This window comes from Vanellus vanellus (genome assembly GCF_965231255.1).
Source record: "Vanellus vanellus genome assembly, chromosome: 11".
Taxonomy (NCBI): domain Eukaryota; kingdom Metazoa; phylum Chordata; class Aves; order Charadriiformes; family Charadriidae; genus Vanellus; species Vanellus vanellus.
In genome coordinates this window covers 1462944-1480073 of record NC_138916.1, presented here as the reverse complement: position 1 = coordinate 1480073, position 17130 = coordinate 1462944, and the positions used below count along the sequence as shown (strand labels likewise).

Here is a 17130-nt window from a genome sequence, read left to right as displayed (position 1 = left end):
GCGCAGGCTAGCCCTGAAGCTCAGAGCTGTCCCTGGAGATGGGACACCCTAGTGATGCCTTATTGCAGCTAGTGGAGTGGCTGTTCTACAGCTCCATTCCTAGAAGTGTTAAGCATGATGGCAGCCACGTCTGGAAAGACTGGTAAGGTAACCATCTCTCCTCCAAGGTGCACCATGGGATTTGCAAGCTTCTGCCCATCTCTGTAGCCCGTATCTCCTTGGCAACCCAGTGCATGGGCCTCACGCTACCCACCCACCAGAGCCTGGGGAATGAGATACCAGGCCTTCTTTCTAACCCACATCTCCAACTTGGCAGCACATGACATGGCGCACACAGCATGGCACCATCTTACATCAACTCCTCCCAGCTGAGCCAGGCTCAGCCAGGTCCTGCCGGTGGGAGGGGAGCAGCCCGGTTGAGCTGGGGCAGAGGCAACCCTGCCGCTTGGCGTGAAAGAAACCTGGTTGCTCCCCAACCACGACCCTTTGAGGGCAACCAGAAATACACCTTGACCTCACTCCTGGCACACGGTGGGGGAGGTGAGTGACGTGGTAGCGATAGCACACGACTAAATTCTTAGCGGGCACGTTAGACAACAGCACTTGCCGGTCACTTTGTTCCAGAATTGCATACCGGGACAGACCCTGCCCTTAATCATGGGTCTAATCTCACCTCTTTCCTCTCCAGTTACTGGAAACGGAGCAAGTTCCTACCTGGAGCTTGGCTTCTCTCTTACAGCCTGAAATCACAGGCAGGACACAGGTCTTGTGAGCCATAACGAAGGGAATCGGCAGCCTGGGAGAGATGGGAGCGGCGTAGGAAACTGGGAGCTCGGGAAGATGGTTTGGCCTGGGACCGGTTGGTAGGGAGGATCGTTGCGGTGGTCAGCTCTGAAGGAACTGATTCCTGGCTCGCTGTGGTTCTGGGTAGACATTTTTTCCTCTGTGTAGTAGTGATGTTGGGGAAAGAAGCCATCAAATGTGGGGGCCCTGGTCTGCCTTTGTCCTTGGAAGACTGTGGGGTGCTAAGATGTGTGGAGCTGGTATTCTGGGAAGATGGGGAGAGCTTGACATGAGTATAGAGATCATCATATAGCTTGCCTTGTTCTTCTTGGACCAGGTGAAGTTTCATCTATTGCCTGTGTGATGGGATTGGGTTGCATCGTGTCTCTGATGGGAAACCACTTGTTTTGGAGTGCCTCTAAGCCAGGCTCTGAGTGGGCAGTAGGAGACACCAGAAGCTATTGATTTTCTTGGATCTCCTCTGCAAAGAGATGCTTCCAGCTATGGCAGCACCTCTGAGGGTTGTGCTGTGCTTGTGGGCAGGACTTGCTCTGGAAAGCAGGAGCTGGATGCAGGATTATTTCATAAGAACATGGGTGAGGCTGGTGGTGGTTACCACATGGTGCTTGTAGGGGATAAGGCTGATGTGTTGGGTACCCAGAGCTTGGGAGACTGTCTGTAGTAGATGCTTCCAAGGCAGGGAGCTGGTCATGGACTGAAACCTTACAGCTTCCCATCCTTTTGGAGGTGGGCTACCCAAGGTGCCCTCGGAGCTTCCATGTTGCTGCTGGTGGCAGCAGCCTTGTCCAGAGGCTTTGAGGAGATGGTGGAGGTGGGCCTCTGAAGCTGGGGACTGTGTAAGTGAGTGGTAGGTGGAAGGAGCAGTCCTTGCTCGTGGCTATGTGGTGGTACACAGCCCAGCAGGACCTTGAGGCTTCCCAGCACTGAGTTGAGGTGGAGCCTATCAATGGAAGGAGAGGTTAGTGCTCCAACTTGGTTGGTCTTGTTGGTTGCCTGGGCTAGCTCTAACCAAGCCAGGTCTCTTGAGTGGTGGCTACTGTTGTGGATGGACACGAGGCAGATCCCAGTGCCTGTGATCTGGTGCTGGCCCTAGAGAACTGGAGATGTGGGAAGATCTGCTGGGGTGGGCTCAGGTGCTGTGCTCCTCCTCAAGTACGGTCTCCTGTTGGGGTGCTGCTGTTTGCTGGGTGTGTGAGCACCTGGGTGACACCAGCCTGTCTGAACCCTGGAGCACCAAGCAATGGCCACCACGGTGGATCTGCTGGACAATGGAGACCCTGCCTTTGTGCACCACTGACCTCTGGACTGACTTCACAGTCATGTTTGCAAAACCTTCTGGACTTCATGTTGTGCCAGTTGAGCTCTCCCTGGGATGGAAGGCTGGAGAGAATGATGGATTTTTTTGTGTCTAATAACTTGTTGCTGTCAGGTAGGACTTGCTAGGATCATTTTTTTTTTTTTTTTTTTTTCTGGGTTATCTCCATGCTTCCTGGAGGTGTGAAGCTCTCTTCAGAAGACTTTTATGGTTATGGTGTTTTCCTAAACTCAAGTGATTTGGTGCTGCCACAGGCTGGCCAAGCAGCCCTGAGCAAGCTCTCCCCAAGCCAGCTGTTTCCCTCTAGCCAGAGGAGATGCAGGAGATGCTCTTAGCTCCTCCAGGCACCTTCTGAGCAGCAATTATCACTAAATGATGCCTGACAAGTGAACTGGACCGAGATGGCGTCTGTTGAAACACCCCTTCTAAGCAACGGGATGGATTGGTGCCTGTCTTCTTCTGTGTGCTCTTCAACATGGTGTGATATGATGTGCTCATCTTCCAGGTCTCTCTTGCTGTAGCTGCCTGGGAAGATGTGTGTGTGTGTGTGTGTGTGGTGTGTGTGTGTGTGTGTGTGCACGCGTGATGAAATTGCAGCAAGGTTTTCTCAGTGATGGGCTTGAGCTGCTTGGGTCTTGCACAGCATGCAAGCGCTTGGATGATCGTCTCCTCAACCCAGCCCCCTGAAGAACCCTGGAAGCGGGTGGCCTGGGTGAAGTGCCTGCTGCTGAGGCTGGAAGTGTGTGCCCAGAGAGCACTAAGAGATGACATTAGTGCCTTGTGGGTGCACCTTTGCAGGCTGTCCTTGCCTGGCCTGGGTCGTGTTCCCATCAGCTGTGTTTCCAGCTGGAGCAGAGCAGCTCTTGCCAGCCACCAGTGTAGCCTGCCCAAGGCTTACAGCCTGGTGGAAGCAGTGACCATGAAGTGCTCATGGCTTGCCAGGGTGAGGCTGTCTCAGCAGTGCAGTTGAAGATGCTACTCTGCACGCCAGCAGCTGGTAACTAGATGCAGCTCTTGAACATAGAATCACAGAATGGTTGAGGTTGGAAAGGACCTTGAAGATTGAGTTCCACCCCCACCCCCCGCCATAGACAGAGACACCTCCCACTAGACCAGGTTGCCCAAGGCCACGTCCAGCCTGGCCTTGAACACCTCCAGGGATGGGGCCTCAACAACCTCCAGTGCCTTACCACCCTCAAAGTGAAAAATTTCTTCCTAGCATGCTGGTTGGGGTCCTACCAGCTCCCAGGAGCACAGCGGACTGCTCTGTCCCTGCCTGTGCAGGGAACCTTTCTGGTTCCTGGGGAGGTGGCCGGATCCGTTCTGGTTGTAGGGATAGCTCTGAGCTCCACAGGATGCTGGGGCTGCCTGCAGGGCAAAGATAAGCAGACCTAGAAGTGACTAAGGAGGAAAGGTAGGCCATCCAAGCTAAAGGTGGCTTGAGGATGTATCTGTGTGTTCAGTCCTCCCTTCTCCTCCTCTCTTTTTTTCCTGCTGAAGGAATTGCTGAAAGAGTCATCAGGCATTGGAACACGTTCCCCAGGGCAGTGGTGGAGTCCCCATCCCTGGAGGTATTTAAGGGTTGTGTAGATATAGCACTCGGGGACATGGTTTAGTGGTGGGCTTGGCAGTGTTAGGTTAATGATTGGACTGGATGATCTTACAGGAAGGTGGCAGGCGGAGGCACCATTTCTCTTCTCCAGCTGTGTTCTGGGACAGATGTTGAACGCAGCAGCGTGAGGCTAGCTGCCGTCGGCTGGCGGTGTCTGTCTCGTCCCCATGGGTGAGCGAGCAGGAGGTGTTTGCAGTGGTGTGGCCAGACTCCTTTCCAACTGTGAGCTAATGCAGCTCCAGAAACAACTGCGTCTGTTCCAGTAAAAGCCTCCCTTGCTCTGCTTTCCTCGCCCAGTGCACGTCTCCATTCACTCTTTCTCAGCTTCCTCCTTGACAGATGTAGTATTTTGAGAGATAATGGCTCTTCCAAAAGCCCTCAGAGAAATTTGCTCCCTGCGGGGAAGTGTTCTGGCTTGGCCTGCTGTGTTGCAGTCTTCTTGGGACAACCCTATGCAGTCTCTTGGGGTGCTGGTCTCCTCTTCCAGATGGCTCTGGGGGGCTCGTGTTTGCAGATCCTCTCTGCTCCCTGGCAAAAGCAAGACGCTTGGGACACTTTGAGGGATGTGAAGAGAAGACTGTCCTGGTGGGTGCCACTGTCTTAAAGAGCATGTCCTCTTGGCTAGCTGCTGCTGCTGCCTCTGATCTGGTTCTTCCAGTGCTTCCCACTGGTTTCAGGAACATCCCTCCTAGTGAAGGGGGCGTTTCTGCCTCATCCCATCAAGCCCTTAATCTTCTTGTGGGCTGAAAGACCTGGCAGGTCATTCCCTCAGCCTGCCAGCGTGTCAGAGCCTTGGCCTGTACCCAGGATCATCGTGTCTGCACCAGCTTCTGCTGGCCTCCAGGCTGAGCCCCTCTGGCTGCAGGGCTGGTCTGCTGGCCCGTGGCAAGTGGGGCTGTCTGGGTTTGTGCCTACAAGCGTCGGAGAGCTACAGGAGGAAGGTGAGGAGAGGTGGTTCATCAGAAGTGGAGGTTTATCAGTGCCAGAGCTATGAACAGCGTGTGTTTTAGAAGAAAAGCAGGATTTCTGGTGAAACTGGAGGTGCTGGAGGCTCTGGCCAGGCTTGGAGTGGGATGTGCACATAGCAAGAAGCTGGTTCAGAACCCCTGAGGAGGGGATGAAGAGCTACCAGGCTTGGGGAGTGGGGTGGGGGATGGCCGTCTTGCCCATGTTCACGCCAAGCCTGGCGTGGGACGGAGGCGGCTCTTGGGGTTAAGCGCTCGCAGCCTTGTGAACGCGGGGGGAGTTTCCTGAGGCTGCTGGGCAGGAGGAAACTACTTCCAGCTGTCGAGGGGAGGGGTGCTGGAGTGGGAGACACTGGCCAGGGAGGAGGACTGCTGGCTGCTGAGGAGAAATAGCTCTGCTGAGCAAGCACCTCCCGGTGACAGAGCTGGTGGGGGAGTGAGTAACCCTTGTCCTGGGCACTGGCAGCTGCTGTGGTGGGCCCCATAAGGTGTCAGTGATGGTGGTGCCCGCTTCAGGCTGCAAGCCTTCCTGGCCTGTGTTGGGGCAAGGAGGTAGCCATGCCCCAGAGCAGCGTGGTGGCCCCAGGCTTGGGGAGCACGGGTGCAGCCAGGCTGCATCACTCTCACAGGCTAACAGAGAAGTGAAGGCACGGTGTGTGTGGCACCAAGACAGCACTTTGATGGTGGCACTTAGATGGGACACCTCACTGGGGAGGAGGGTCTTGGTGGTAGTGTCCATGCCCTCGATTCCTTCCACCCAAGGCTGGACTGACTGGGATGCACCTGGCTGCTGTGTCATGGAGCAAGCTATGGGGCCAGCTGGGAGCTGGCTTGGTGGCACCTACTTGCCTCGTGAAGGTCTCCGGCAAGGAGACCAACCAGCCCAGTGTGCCTGGCTATGGACAGCTACCTCAAGTGTGGTGCTGGTGCCCGAACAGGAGCCTGGGATCCAGGAGATCTAACCTGATGAGAGGGTCCCGCTAGGACAGAGCCTCTGCAAACTTGCAGGGCTCCTCCTTGTAGGAGCCATCACAAGGAGGACTTGAGGTCATGCTTGAGGCTGCTCAGTTACCCGTATCACAGCCCTTGTGCTGGTGGAGGGAGGACTTGGCCATTGCAGGCAGCTGTGCTTTCTGGGAGGCGTGAGGTTATTGTCCCCTCCAGCTCCTGTACGGAGGCAGCGTCAAGGTCTTGGCAGTCTGCTGCATGTCTCCGCATGAAGGAATTTTTTACTAATTTTTTAGGAAGAAATTTTTCACTTTGAGGGTGGTAAGGCACTGGAATGGGTTGCTCAGAGAGGTTGTCGAGGCCCCATCCCTGGAGGTGTTCAAGGCCAGGCTGGACGTGTCCTTGGGCAACCTGGTCTAGTGGGAGGTGTCCCTGTCTACGACAGGGGAGTTGGAACTCAATCTTCAAGGTCCTTTCCAACCTAAACCATTCTACGAAGGAGTGAACGCGAAGCCTCTGGCTTTGCACCTCCATCGGGCATCAGACTTTGGCCTCTTACAGGGGTGAGGGGAGCAGGGTTTGAAGGGACCCACTGAGGGTGTGCCTGGCCTGGAGGGCAATTCAAGGGCTGTCACTGAGTCTCTGGGTGTCCTGGTCTTCAGCTCTGTCTCTTCTGAAGACCCGTGTGGAGCTTCTGGGGGTCTCATACAGCTGGGGTGGGGGACACAGGTCTGCATCTTCCACCCCTGGATAACTTTGCAGCCAGACTCACGTCGCACGTGTTGTCCAGTGCGTCGGTCAGGCAGCATGCTGCCTGCTAGGTAGTTAGCAAGCAGCCAGCTCCTGTTCTCCCTCACTGCCAGCTGTCCTCTCCACCTGCAGTGGCTTTCTTGATGTCTCTCGCGTGCTTGCGGCCTACAGGGGAGACCTGACTCTGGCAAGAGGCTGGCAGAATCGCCCTTGCTGGGCACAGCCACGTAGGGGTAAGATGAGCTGTCAAGCCTCTGCCAAACTAGATTCTTTGGCTGCGGCGCCAACTCTTCCTCTGCCCAACTGACCTGGGACCTTGCTTCCAAGAAAGTCTGCCCACCCTTGACCAAGGGTCCCTCTTAGCGGGAGAGAGCCGGGCATGGGAGCTGGAGCTGGTCTGGGAATACAGTGTTTTCCCTCTGGCCCTGGAGCGATGCCCGTGCTTGGGAGGGAAGCATCTAGCTAGGCTTGTTCAGGCAAGGGGACAACCTTGGCAGGATGGTCTGGCAAGGGGAACAGTTCATGCTAGGCTCTACAGGGGTTTCCACCTCACTTCTACTTGCCTTAGTTGAGAGTCCATTGTTCTGGTGGTACCCAGAGCCCTGGACGTGCCTGCTGCTCTTGATGCCTGTCCACACTGAGGCGGTGCTCTCCTCCCATCAGCTGGAGAGGGAGGAGAAGTGGGGATGGCTGCTGTGTTTCAGCTCTTTTTGCAAACAGCAGCAGGACCGAGCTCCGCTAGCCGCTCCTGCTGCTGGATCCGTGCTCAGTCAAGTGGCACAGACTCATCTCCTGCTGCTCTCGGGCATGAAGCTGCTAGCTCAGCCCAGCCTGACGTACCGGTCTTGCAGACCACATGGCAGCACCTGGATATCTGATGTTATTCTGCTGGATGCTGCTGGCTTGCCGCATCTGCTGGCAGGCTGGAAAGTGTCTGTTCAGTTACTGTTCCTGTGTCTGCCTGTTGGGTCCCCATCCAGCAGTCCTTCTTCAGCAAGGAGCAGCCCTGAGCTGTAGATATGGCAGCAATGACCTGCCAGGGAAGCCTCCAAGTCTTGTTGGGTTGCAGCTCTACCAAGCTCTTCCCGTGACGTCGTTTGCCTGGAGCCTCTTCTGATGGCTGGGTTGTGGCTTAGGAAACTTCATGGGTCTCTTCTGCGGTGGATGAGCCAGTCCTTACCCTGTGTGTGTCACGTTAGAGGTTGTCTGGTTTAAATGTGTGGTCTTGAGATGCCTCCTTCTGCTGGCTGAGGGCAGAGCGACCACCACCTTGGGGTGTTGCGTGCCCAAAGCGAACCTCCTCTGCCCTGCCTGAGTCTGAACTGGGGGGGGAAAGATGTAAATTTGGGGGGTGTGGGAGTGGGAGCATACTGGGGGGGAACCTCTTTGCACACACTTCTTCAGTGGTAAACTTCAGAAATAACTTGATGGTGAGGAGCTTTCCTAGCTTAAACGGTGGTGTTCTGCGTGTTGTAGTGAGCTGGGGCCAGGCACAGGTGTAAGTTTGGGAGCTGTCTTCTGGTTATGTCAATATGCAGAAGTACTTGAGATGTTGAGGCAAGCCCTGAGGTGGGGTGCTAGCTTCCTTCTTAGATGTGTGGGATCCCGGTGTGCTCCTTAAGGGAGGACCTGGCCAGGTCCCAGTGCCTGGTGAGCTTGAGCCTGTCCTGTGAGCCACCATGCTGGGTGGTGCCGCCATGGTGCAGCCCCAGGTTGGGATGCTACTCGAGTGGTGTTTGGGGCTCATCCCGGAGCCTCCTTTCCCATGGTGGAGACGTCTCTACTTGGTGCACCTCATACGTGGCCTCAGGGAGCTGAAGGTTTGGGCTCAGGTTGAGATAATCCTGGATCACGGACCTCTGGCATGGCTTTCTTTTCCAGATGCGCTGGTATCCTCCCTCCGAAGCTACCCAGCAAGGATGGAAGTCTCGTCAGTTTTGTTAGTTCGTTAGTAAGTAATTAATTACTGTTGGAGTTGGGTCCTTGTCTTGCTCTTCCCTGGGTTCCTTGGGAGGAGAGATGGGAGCTCGGGCTCAGCCCCCTGTGTCCACCCAAGGATGCAGCTGGGTTCCACTGATGGGTGATGGGGCCAAATCCACCTCGGTGGGAGCGGGGAGACCCACCGAGCCTTGGGGTGGGGAAAGGGCTGCGGGTGCCGCTCGGGCAGCGCATCCATCCAGCCCCGCTCACCGCCGCTCCTCTCCCACAGCGTCTCTCCTCGGCTTGTGTTCCTCCTCCCGGCCTCTACGCGGAGGGATGTGCCAGGGACGATTGCTCAGACCCCTCTCGGTTTGGTTTGCGGCCAGCGGACAAGGCGCTTCCCCCCCCCCCCCCACTCCCCCCACCCCCCCGCTCCATCCCGGGGGGCTGCCAGCATCCCCCCTCCCCGGACTGTGAAGCCGCCGTGGCCCCCTGCTGCGGGGCCGTGCGCCGCCTCCATCCCTCCATCCATCCCTTCCTCCATCCCCAGGACATCGCCCCCACAACTGAGCTTTGCCATCCGGCTGTGCCGAAGCCCAGCTGGGGGGGGTGGGGGTGGTGGGGGATCGGTCCTGGGCTTCCCTGGGCTCGCCCTGCCCCGGCGGCTCGGCTGAAGGAAACGAAAGGCAATGGGTTTTGCATGTTTTCTGGCATGAATTAAAACACTTAACTTGTGTATGTGTGAGTGTAAGTTTGTTTGTTCTAGCGTTTGTGTAACCGTTAGCAACAGGTCTTGGCCCAACGGATTGATCCATCAAGGTTTTCATCTTGCTTTTGGTGAAGACTTGGCTTTTGAGAAATACTAACTGTCCTTGTCTCACCCCTTCTCCCACCTCCGCCCTCCCCTTCCCAGTACAACCAGAAAAATTTGAAAAATGTTTCTTTTTTTTTTTTCTTTTTTTTTTTTTTTCCAAGTACGATGCACTGGGTTTCTGTTCTCATCCATTCTTCTCCAGTTTTAAAGTCAGGGTTATTATATTTTATTTTTTTTCCTTCAGACTTCTATATATAGAACGGCTGTAAAATATCTAACCTTTTTGTTTTTTTTTTCTTTCCACATCCTTCTGATTGGAGAGCATCCAGTCCTGCCAAATAATCAGCCATCCTTATGGGAATACCGAACAAAAAAAAAAAAAAAGTACGAGTATTTTTGTACCATGTGTAATAAGGAAATATTTATGCATCATAAAGAATTTCTTGTGTGTTTGTGTGCAATTAATTATTATTATTATTATTAAAGAGAAATTGTAATCCTGTAAGATAAGTTAATGTTTAGTTAAAAGCTTGAAAGAGAAGGGTTGTCTTCTGTAACAATGATTCAGTCAGGCATAGTAAACAAGAAATTGTGCAATTTTTGTTTTAGCATCTTATTGCTTGGTATTGAAGTGCTTTAAGTATTATACGACCATGGCTGTCTCGCTTGTATTAAAAGATTTGAGAATAAGTTGCTATATAATTGCTGATCCTATGAGAATGTGAAACTGGATAATATATGAAATGCAACCAAAAAAAAAAAAAAAATATACCCAGAGGCTGCTGTGACTCTTTTTCTGTGGTCTGTTGTGTTTTCTTCTAGGGCTGGGTTGGGATTCTTCAGGCTTGGTGTTATCCGCACCCCTTCCCCTCCCTGCCCGGTGGTCCCAGCCCTGCCCCCAGGGATGCAGACTGCTCTGGGATGCTGCTGAGGACCACGGGTGTCATTGGGGCATCTCCCCCCTCCCTCCCCCATAGGAGAAGGGCAAGTCCTTGTGTTGAAAGGGCTGTTGATGCTGAGCTCTTCTGGAGGCCTCCGAGAGGGCAACTGTGAGCTTTTCTTGGGTGTTTTTGTTTCCCCCCCCGCCCCCCAGTGCCTGTGGAGGCTGAGGGCCTCTCCTCTGTGCCAGCGCTGTTCCTCCCCGCCAGCGGTGCAGCGAGCAGAGATGTCCATAGAAGGCAAACGTCCTCTGCAGCTGCAGCATCGCCTCACGCCTGCCCAGCTCCTCCTCCACTGCGGGCCAGGGCTGCCCCCGTCTTTTTTGTGGCCTTATCTCTACCTGTTAAAAGAGCCGTGGGAACCGCAGCCCCAGGGCCGGGGGGTGGTTGTCCTGGTGGGCTGAGAGCTGGGTTGGATGCTCTGGTGGGATGCACTGGAGGGGCAGCTCGCTCAAATCCTGGGGGGGTGGGGGTGGTGTCTCTCCATGGCTGGTCTTGGTGAGTCCCCACCATGGGGTGCGCCTAAAGCCCTCCCACGCAACGTCCTACCCCAGGGATCAGTGTTTTCCTCTCTCTCTCCAAGGCTTTGAGGGCAGCAAGGAGCAGGGGAAAGAGGGAGGAGAAAAAAAAAAAAAGGAAGAAAAAGCAAAATGCAGGTCTAAAAATAGCCCTGCTGGCCACCCTGCCTGGGAACAGGCTCGGCTGAGCTCTGCTGCTCCGGGAAGCAACTTGGGCTGCCCGAGCCAGAGCAGTGCTGCTGGCCCCTTCCCCGTGGGATCCCCCTGCCCGCGGTCCAGGCAAAGCTGGCTCCTGCCTGCATCCCGGATTGTGACTGCATCCTGACTCCTGCCTGTATCCCAGCTCTTGCACACATCCTGACTCCTACCCACATCTCAACTCCCACCTGCATCCCAGCCCCTGCCCGCATCCCAACTCCTGCCTGCATCCTGACTCCTACCCTCATCCCAACTCCCACCTGCATCCCAGCCCCTGCCTGCATCCCAGCCCCTGCCCGCATCCCAATTCCTGCCTGCATCCCGACTCTTCCCGCATCCCAACTCCCACCTGCATCCCAGCCCCTGCCTGCATCCCAGCCCCTGCCCGCATCCCAATTCCTGCCTGCATCCCGACTCTTCCCGCATCCCAACTCCCACCTGCATCCCAGCCCCTGCCTGCATCCCAGCCCCTGCCCGCATCCCAATTCCTGCCTGCATCCCGACTCTTCCCGCATCCCAACTCCCACCTGCATCCCAGCCCCTGCCCACATCCCGGCTCTCCCCTGCCAGGTCTGTCCATACCTCGCAGCTCTGCTCACCTAAGCGGAAACACCCCGAAGAGCAGTCGGGGCCTGGCGATGGGAGCGTGCAAGGCTTTAAATTATAGAGGAGATTTTTTTTTTTTTTTTTTTAAAAAAAAGCCTTTAGCACATGCATTAACATGGCCGGGCAATGAATAATTTACGGCCGGCTCTATTAAGCTTTTACGCTGGGACCCGCGCAACACGGCTCGCCTCGGAGCTAAAGTAGGTCACGTCTGCTCGGAGGGTCCCTGGGCGTCCCCCTCCCCGGGCGTCCCCCTCCCCGGCCGGTGCAAGCACGGTGCAGGCGTGTGTGCACACACGTGTGCGCTTGCTGCCTCTGCCCCCTCCATGTCCGTCGGTGCCTGTGTGCAATGCCCCTGTCCCTCCCCGGCTGCTCCCACTACGCCGAGGGACACTCTCTGGGCAGTGACGGATGTCCCTGCTCTGTGGGTGGGATGAAGCTCCAGGGTGGAGAGCAGCTCTGGATGGGACACAGGCTGATGGCACCGCTGGGGAAAACGGGCGCAGGTGGCCGGCACAGCCGGGTCCTTTGGTCCTTGGCGCTGCCCAGACCCGCTGGGTTGTGGCCACGGGAGAAAGCAGCCAGAGAAGAGAGGAGATGGCATTGGGGCTGGAAGAAGAAGGGATAGGGACAAAGGTTGGTTTAGGCACAACTTCATTTTATGTTTTACTGGAAGCTCCCCCTCTTCTTTTCCTTGTTTTGAAGGTGGGAGAAAAAAGAAATAAATCTTGATGCTTCCAGACCGTTTTCTCCCGAAAGCGCTGTGCTCCCCCACGACACATGGAGCGGGCGCTGCAGCAAAGGGCACTTTGGAAGCAGAAAAAATCCAGCTGCTCTGATGCAAAAAGGCCTCTGGGCACGGCTGCGCCCGACGAGCTGCCGCAGAGCTGGCTTCGGGTCGCCTTTCGAACCGGTGGGACATGCTCGCGACAGGACAGGGCATCTTCAGGGAGGCCGGTGGGAAGCCCAGAGGCAAAACTCAATCTGTGCTTGAAACCAGAGATGTAGGAAAGGAGAGACAGGTCATTTAACACCGGCGTTCATCCCAGGACCTGCTGGTCACAAGAGGCTGCAGAGCTCCTCTCTCTGAGGTCAGGAGTGCCTCACAGCACTGATGTTCTCCTGGTGGTCCTGCATACCTTTGTTGATGATTAAGGGTACCCAGACGCAGCTCAGTTGTGCAGGTTGCACGATCTGGTGCCTTCAGCCTATTTTTGCAGCAATTGCTGATGAAGAGCACTTCAAACGGCTTCTGCAAAGGATCAAAATGGCTCCTGCAAACCCCAGCAACTACCATCTGCTGGTCTGCACCGGCAGCACAGGGAGAAGAGCCTCTGGCACCATCTTCTTTCCCCAGGGCATCCCTCCTCGCTCGGGCTGAAGCCTTTCATGGTTGAAGACCATTTTGACCTCAGGCTGGAAGACAACTCATGTAGAGTCTCCAAGAAGAGAGGCAGGTGTGTCTCCAAACCTGAACTCTGCCTTCAGCGCTGTTTCTCCGTCTTTATTTCCAGTCCTGTTGGTGGCCTCCTTCCTGCAGCTAAACTCTCCCCAGCTGGTCAGAAAGCCAAACTCCATGGGACCACTGATGCCCTCCCAGCTGTTCGTACGTTTGGCAGACACCAATAGCCACAACCATGAGGAGATGTCTCAGATGGCCCCAGATCCATGCTGCATCAGGAACTGCCAGAATTCCTGGCTTTAGCAGCTACCGCTCCCAGCTGACTTCCAAGAAGCTGCAGCTCACTGAACGATGCTGGGATTTCCCTGGCAAATGTGGGTGGACCAGCCCCGTGGGGATGAAGAGCAGGTCTGCTGTGGCCAGGGAGCATCACACGTACCGGCTCGGTGGAGGTCCAGCCCGTGCGTGGCACGTGGCCAAATAAAATGAACAGCCAAGCTGCTTGGTGATGGATGAACTTGGTAGCGCACCTCCGGCTGGCAGGTGCACAGGTAAGCTGACCCAGGCCAGAAACATCACCAGGAGGGCAGAAAGAGCCGGGAAATGATGGAGAACAAGTTGGGAGGAGAGAGCACACTGTCTGCTCCCTATCTTGCGTTTCCTTATTGCGCGGTGCCCCCTCTCATGAGTTTTGCTTCCCTGCCGGGCTCGGGTGTTGCCACGCTGTCTTACAGCTCCAAAAATAGCTTTGCTACCCCCCGCTGCCGACCACCCACTTAAATTTTTCCCTAGCCAGGCAAGAAGTCTACGGAGACTTGGGAACAGCATCCTAAAACCTCAAACGGCAGGTACGGGAGGGAAGACACGGGTGAGGCATGAGAGGCTGCATGGGGGTCATATCGGTTTGTAGGGATGAAAATATACCCCGCACAATACCTGCTGGTGAAAGGCGAGAGGTACCAGGGCCCATCCCCAAAGTGATGGATCAGATCCCAGAGGGGTTTGGGGAGTGAAGGTGCTGCTGCGACGGGGTCCCGCACAAAAGCCCATAATATCATAACGGCGAGCGGGTGGCTGGAGGGGGGTGAGTTGGAGGAGTCACCTCCATCCTGATTCAAAAATACGTGGGATTGGGTCAGATCCTCAAAGCTGCTCTGAACCAGTAGGGCTTTCTGTGGCTTTGTTATTTCTGATCGTGGGATGGGAAAGGTCCTCCCGGTCTGCGTGGAGTCGCAGCGCGTTAACCAGATGCACAGTACAGTGGGAAAGCCAGGAGGTGGCATCCGAGACCTGAGCACACGAAATCACGACTCTTTCCCAAGCAGGAGCTTAACAGGAGGTTGCAGCTTGGGATGGTGGAGAAAACATGCATAGAGTTTTGTCCTGGACCTTCCTCTCCCCTTTGGGGTGGGGAGATGTACGTACTTTAGACAAAGAATCTCTGTATTAAGTTAATAGAGGAAAATCTTTTTACTTTTCTGGTCAGTTATAGCATTGGTACCCAAAATACACTGGATCCCAGTGGGCTTGCTGGTGGTGGGGTGCGTCCATAGCCCAACCTGGCTGTGGTGCGACCATCACCATCGCTGACTCAGGCCGGTCGTGGCTTGGTGCAGCTGAGCCTGGGAAACCCCTGAGGCTGCAGAACTCCCTCTTCTGGGTGTCTCTGCCAATGCACAACTTCTGGTATTACTCAGTGAACACAAAAAAAGGAGAAAATATAAGTCTCAGCTGATGACATCGCGATGACACATTCAGCTTTTTGCTAGGCATGGGGCAGCGGGGGCCACCAGAGCTGGGCAGCGGGTTACCTGGTCCAGGTCTTTTTGCAAGTGAGGCTGAGTATCGAGGTGGCCAGGAGCATCATGACCACCCTACGATGGCATTGGGTCAGACGGCAGATGGCACTAGGAGATCAGCTCAGGACGGACTGCACCAGTTGGGATGCCTGGAGGGAGCAGAGGCCACTGCTGGACTTGGAGATCTCAGCCCGGCACAGACTGTATAGCTGCTGGACAGGAGACCAAGAAGAAAGAAACAGCTGCAGCCACCCAGGTCCCTGGGACAAGAAAAGCAGGGAAACTTCAGCCCCTGATAAAAAAAGCTAGAAGTGTCTCCAAATACATCCAAAATGTCCCGCTCCCTTGGTCTGGGGCACTCAAAACAGGAGAAATCCCAGCTTTTCCTCTGTGATGGACTGGAGTCTCCAGGTTGTTTGCCCTGCTATGAGAATCCACAGCTCTCCCCTTCCCTCCATTTCCCACTAGGCATGGTAGACTGAGCATGCTTCATCTGGTGGGTTTCATCCACCGGGCTTCATCTCGTGGGCTTCATCCACTGGGCTTCATCTGGTGGACTTCATCCGCTGGGCTTCATTGTGATTGACACACTCCTTTCATCCCCCTCTGGGTCACAGGAGTGAGTGGGAACTCTTGAGCCTCTCCTTGGGACCAAATCTCCATGCTACTCACCCAGGAGTTTCAACAGGCAAAGGGAAGTTGCTCGCTTGTGCCACCATGTCAAAGCCAAATGGCTGATGCAGTAATTGCCGACTTTCAGGGCATGCTGGTACCATGACCAATGTATTTTCATCCACTCTTTGTCCTCTTGCTGTCCTTGGCATGCTGCTGAGGACTGGGTTGGTTTCTCAAGGATCTGTGGATGACAGCACGGTCCGCCTCGTGCTGTCTTGGTGAGGTGGGTACCTGCTGTCCTCCGCAGGGACTTTCCCTTCTCTGCTGGCAAAGACAGCAAATGCAGCCCCCTGTCCACCACCAACTGAGCTCACGTAGGGTGTGCTGGAGTTTCTTAGGAGATGTGCCAGCCCCACCAGAAGGCAGACAGGGTCTGGTCTGAGAGGCTGTCATGGGACCTGCCAGCCTTAGGGACTGGTGTGCACGTGGGGGTTAGTCCATGCTACTGCCTGTTGGATGTTTCCAGCTTGGAAATCATGGGTACCGATAACAACGGCTGGAAGTCCTCCTGCAACTGGCTTTTCTGGATGTTTCCCCAAGGCAGCAGGGGAAAAGCTGTGGACACAGGTCTGGACCATGGTAATTAGTGCGGCTTCTCCGACGGTGGTACAGAGTCGCCCCGTAGGAAGAAAGCGCATACATCTTAGGGTTGTCGTTGACTTTCAGGTTTCTGTGAGTTCTCAGCACCAGCAGCAGCGGCCACGACTTGCATACGGCCTTCTGGGAGAGAAAGCTCAAAGGAACAAGTGATCTTAGAGGGGTTTTGGCAGAAGAGCCTAAACCTTGCACATGGCTGGGAGAGGCTCTCAGCTCTGCTCTGTCCACAGCGCCCCTGGTTTCAACCTGAGCTGGATCATGCCTTGCTTCCCCCAGCAAGAAGTATCATTGCTGCCCAGCTCCAGGAAGACCAAGTAGCTGCCACCTCTTCCCTGCCAGGGGCCAAGGGTTGGTTCATCTCTGCCAATGCTCCCAGGAGGTCTCTGTGCTGGTGGGTAGACACGTGTGGCATTTTACGAGGTGCCTGCTGGCACAGGTGGACGCCAGCACCTTACCTTGGGAACAGGTTCTGCTAATGCAGACAGTCTGAGCCACGGGCGCCATTGTTGGCCAAAATCAACATCATTTGGCACTGCTTCTGCGTGCTTGGCTCGATAGGGCCCCCGATAAGTTGATAGGCAGCCTGATAAGTCATCCCCGCACTGCAGGACACTTCATGCCTTCACCCATCTTCCTGGCAGTCGCTTTCAGACAGCGTTTTTGCTTTCCAGACCTGACCGTAATAAGGAAATATTGCTTCTGTGCTAGAGAACCACTTCCTGAAAAAGCAGGGGTGAACAGTAGGCAGAGGGACCTGGGTGGAGACAGCTCCCTGGGATAGATCTTTCTTTCCGAGATGTTGCAGCACGGGGGTGTGAGCATGTGTGCCTTGTGCTGTCCAGGAGATGCCCGTGGGTTTGGGAAGCAGGTGTCACCTCCACCTGGAGAAAGACACACCGGCTCGCTGACCAGCTGCCAGGCACCGACCACCCCTGCAGAAGATCTCCACCGCTTTGTCTGCGAGGCCAGACCACTCAATAAAAAAACTTGTGGTTTTCATCCTCTCTCTGGGATGAATGAAGACCTGTCTTGATGAGGGCTTCATGGACAAAGCAGCTGAGACCTTTGGGAATGGGAATCACTGCCCAGCCGATTTGCTAGTGTTATGGTTTGAGTAAACCCACAACAATTTATTGTTTTTTAGACAATTATTCTCTCACCCAATGACCCCTCCCCACCCGGGAAGGGGAATCGGGGAAAAAAAAGGAAACCCGGGGGTTGAAATATAAACAGATTTTATAGAATAAGACTAGATATTTAACATTAGTA

The 17130-nt window shown here is 55.0% G+C and overlaps 1 protein-coding gene across 1 annotated transcript in view; it reads left to right on the top strand.

Moving 5' to 3' along the window:
• The window catches only part of RBPMS2 (RNA binding protein, mRNA processing factor 2), a 30257-nt gene extending 20350 nt beyond the window's left edge, over positions 1 to 9907 (top strand). The window contains exons 7-8 of the mRNA XM_082488878.1: positions 8276 to 8345; positions 8604 to 9907. Coding sequence (XP_082345004.1) covers positions 8276 to 8338 — 63 coding nt within the window. The 3' untranslated portion in view covers positions 8339 to 8345; positions 8604 to 9907. The remainder of the gene's footprint in view (positions 1 to 8275; positions 8346 to 8603) is intronic.
• Positions 9908 to 17130: the final 7223 nt, after the last annotated feature.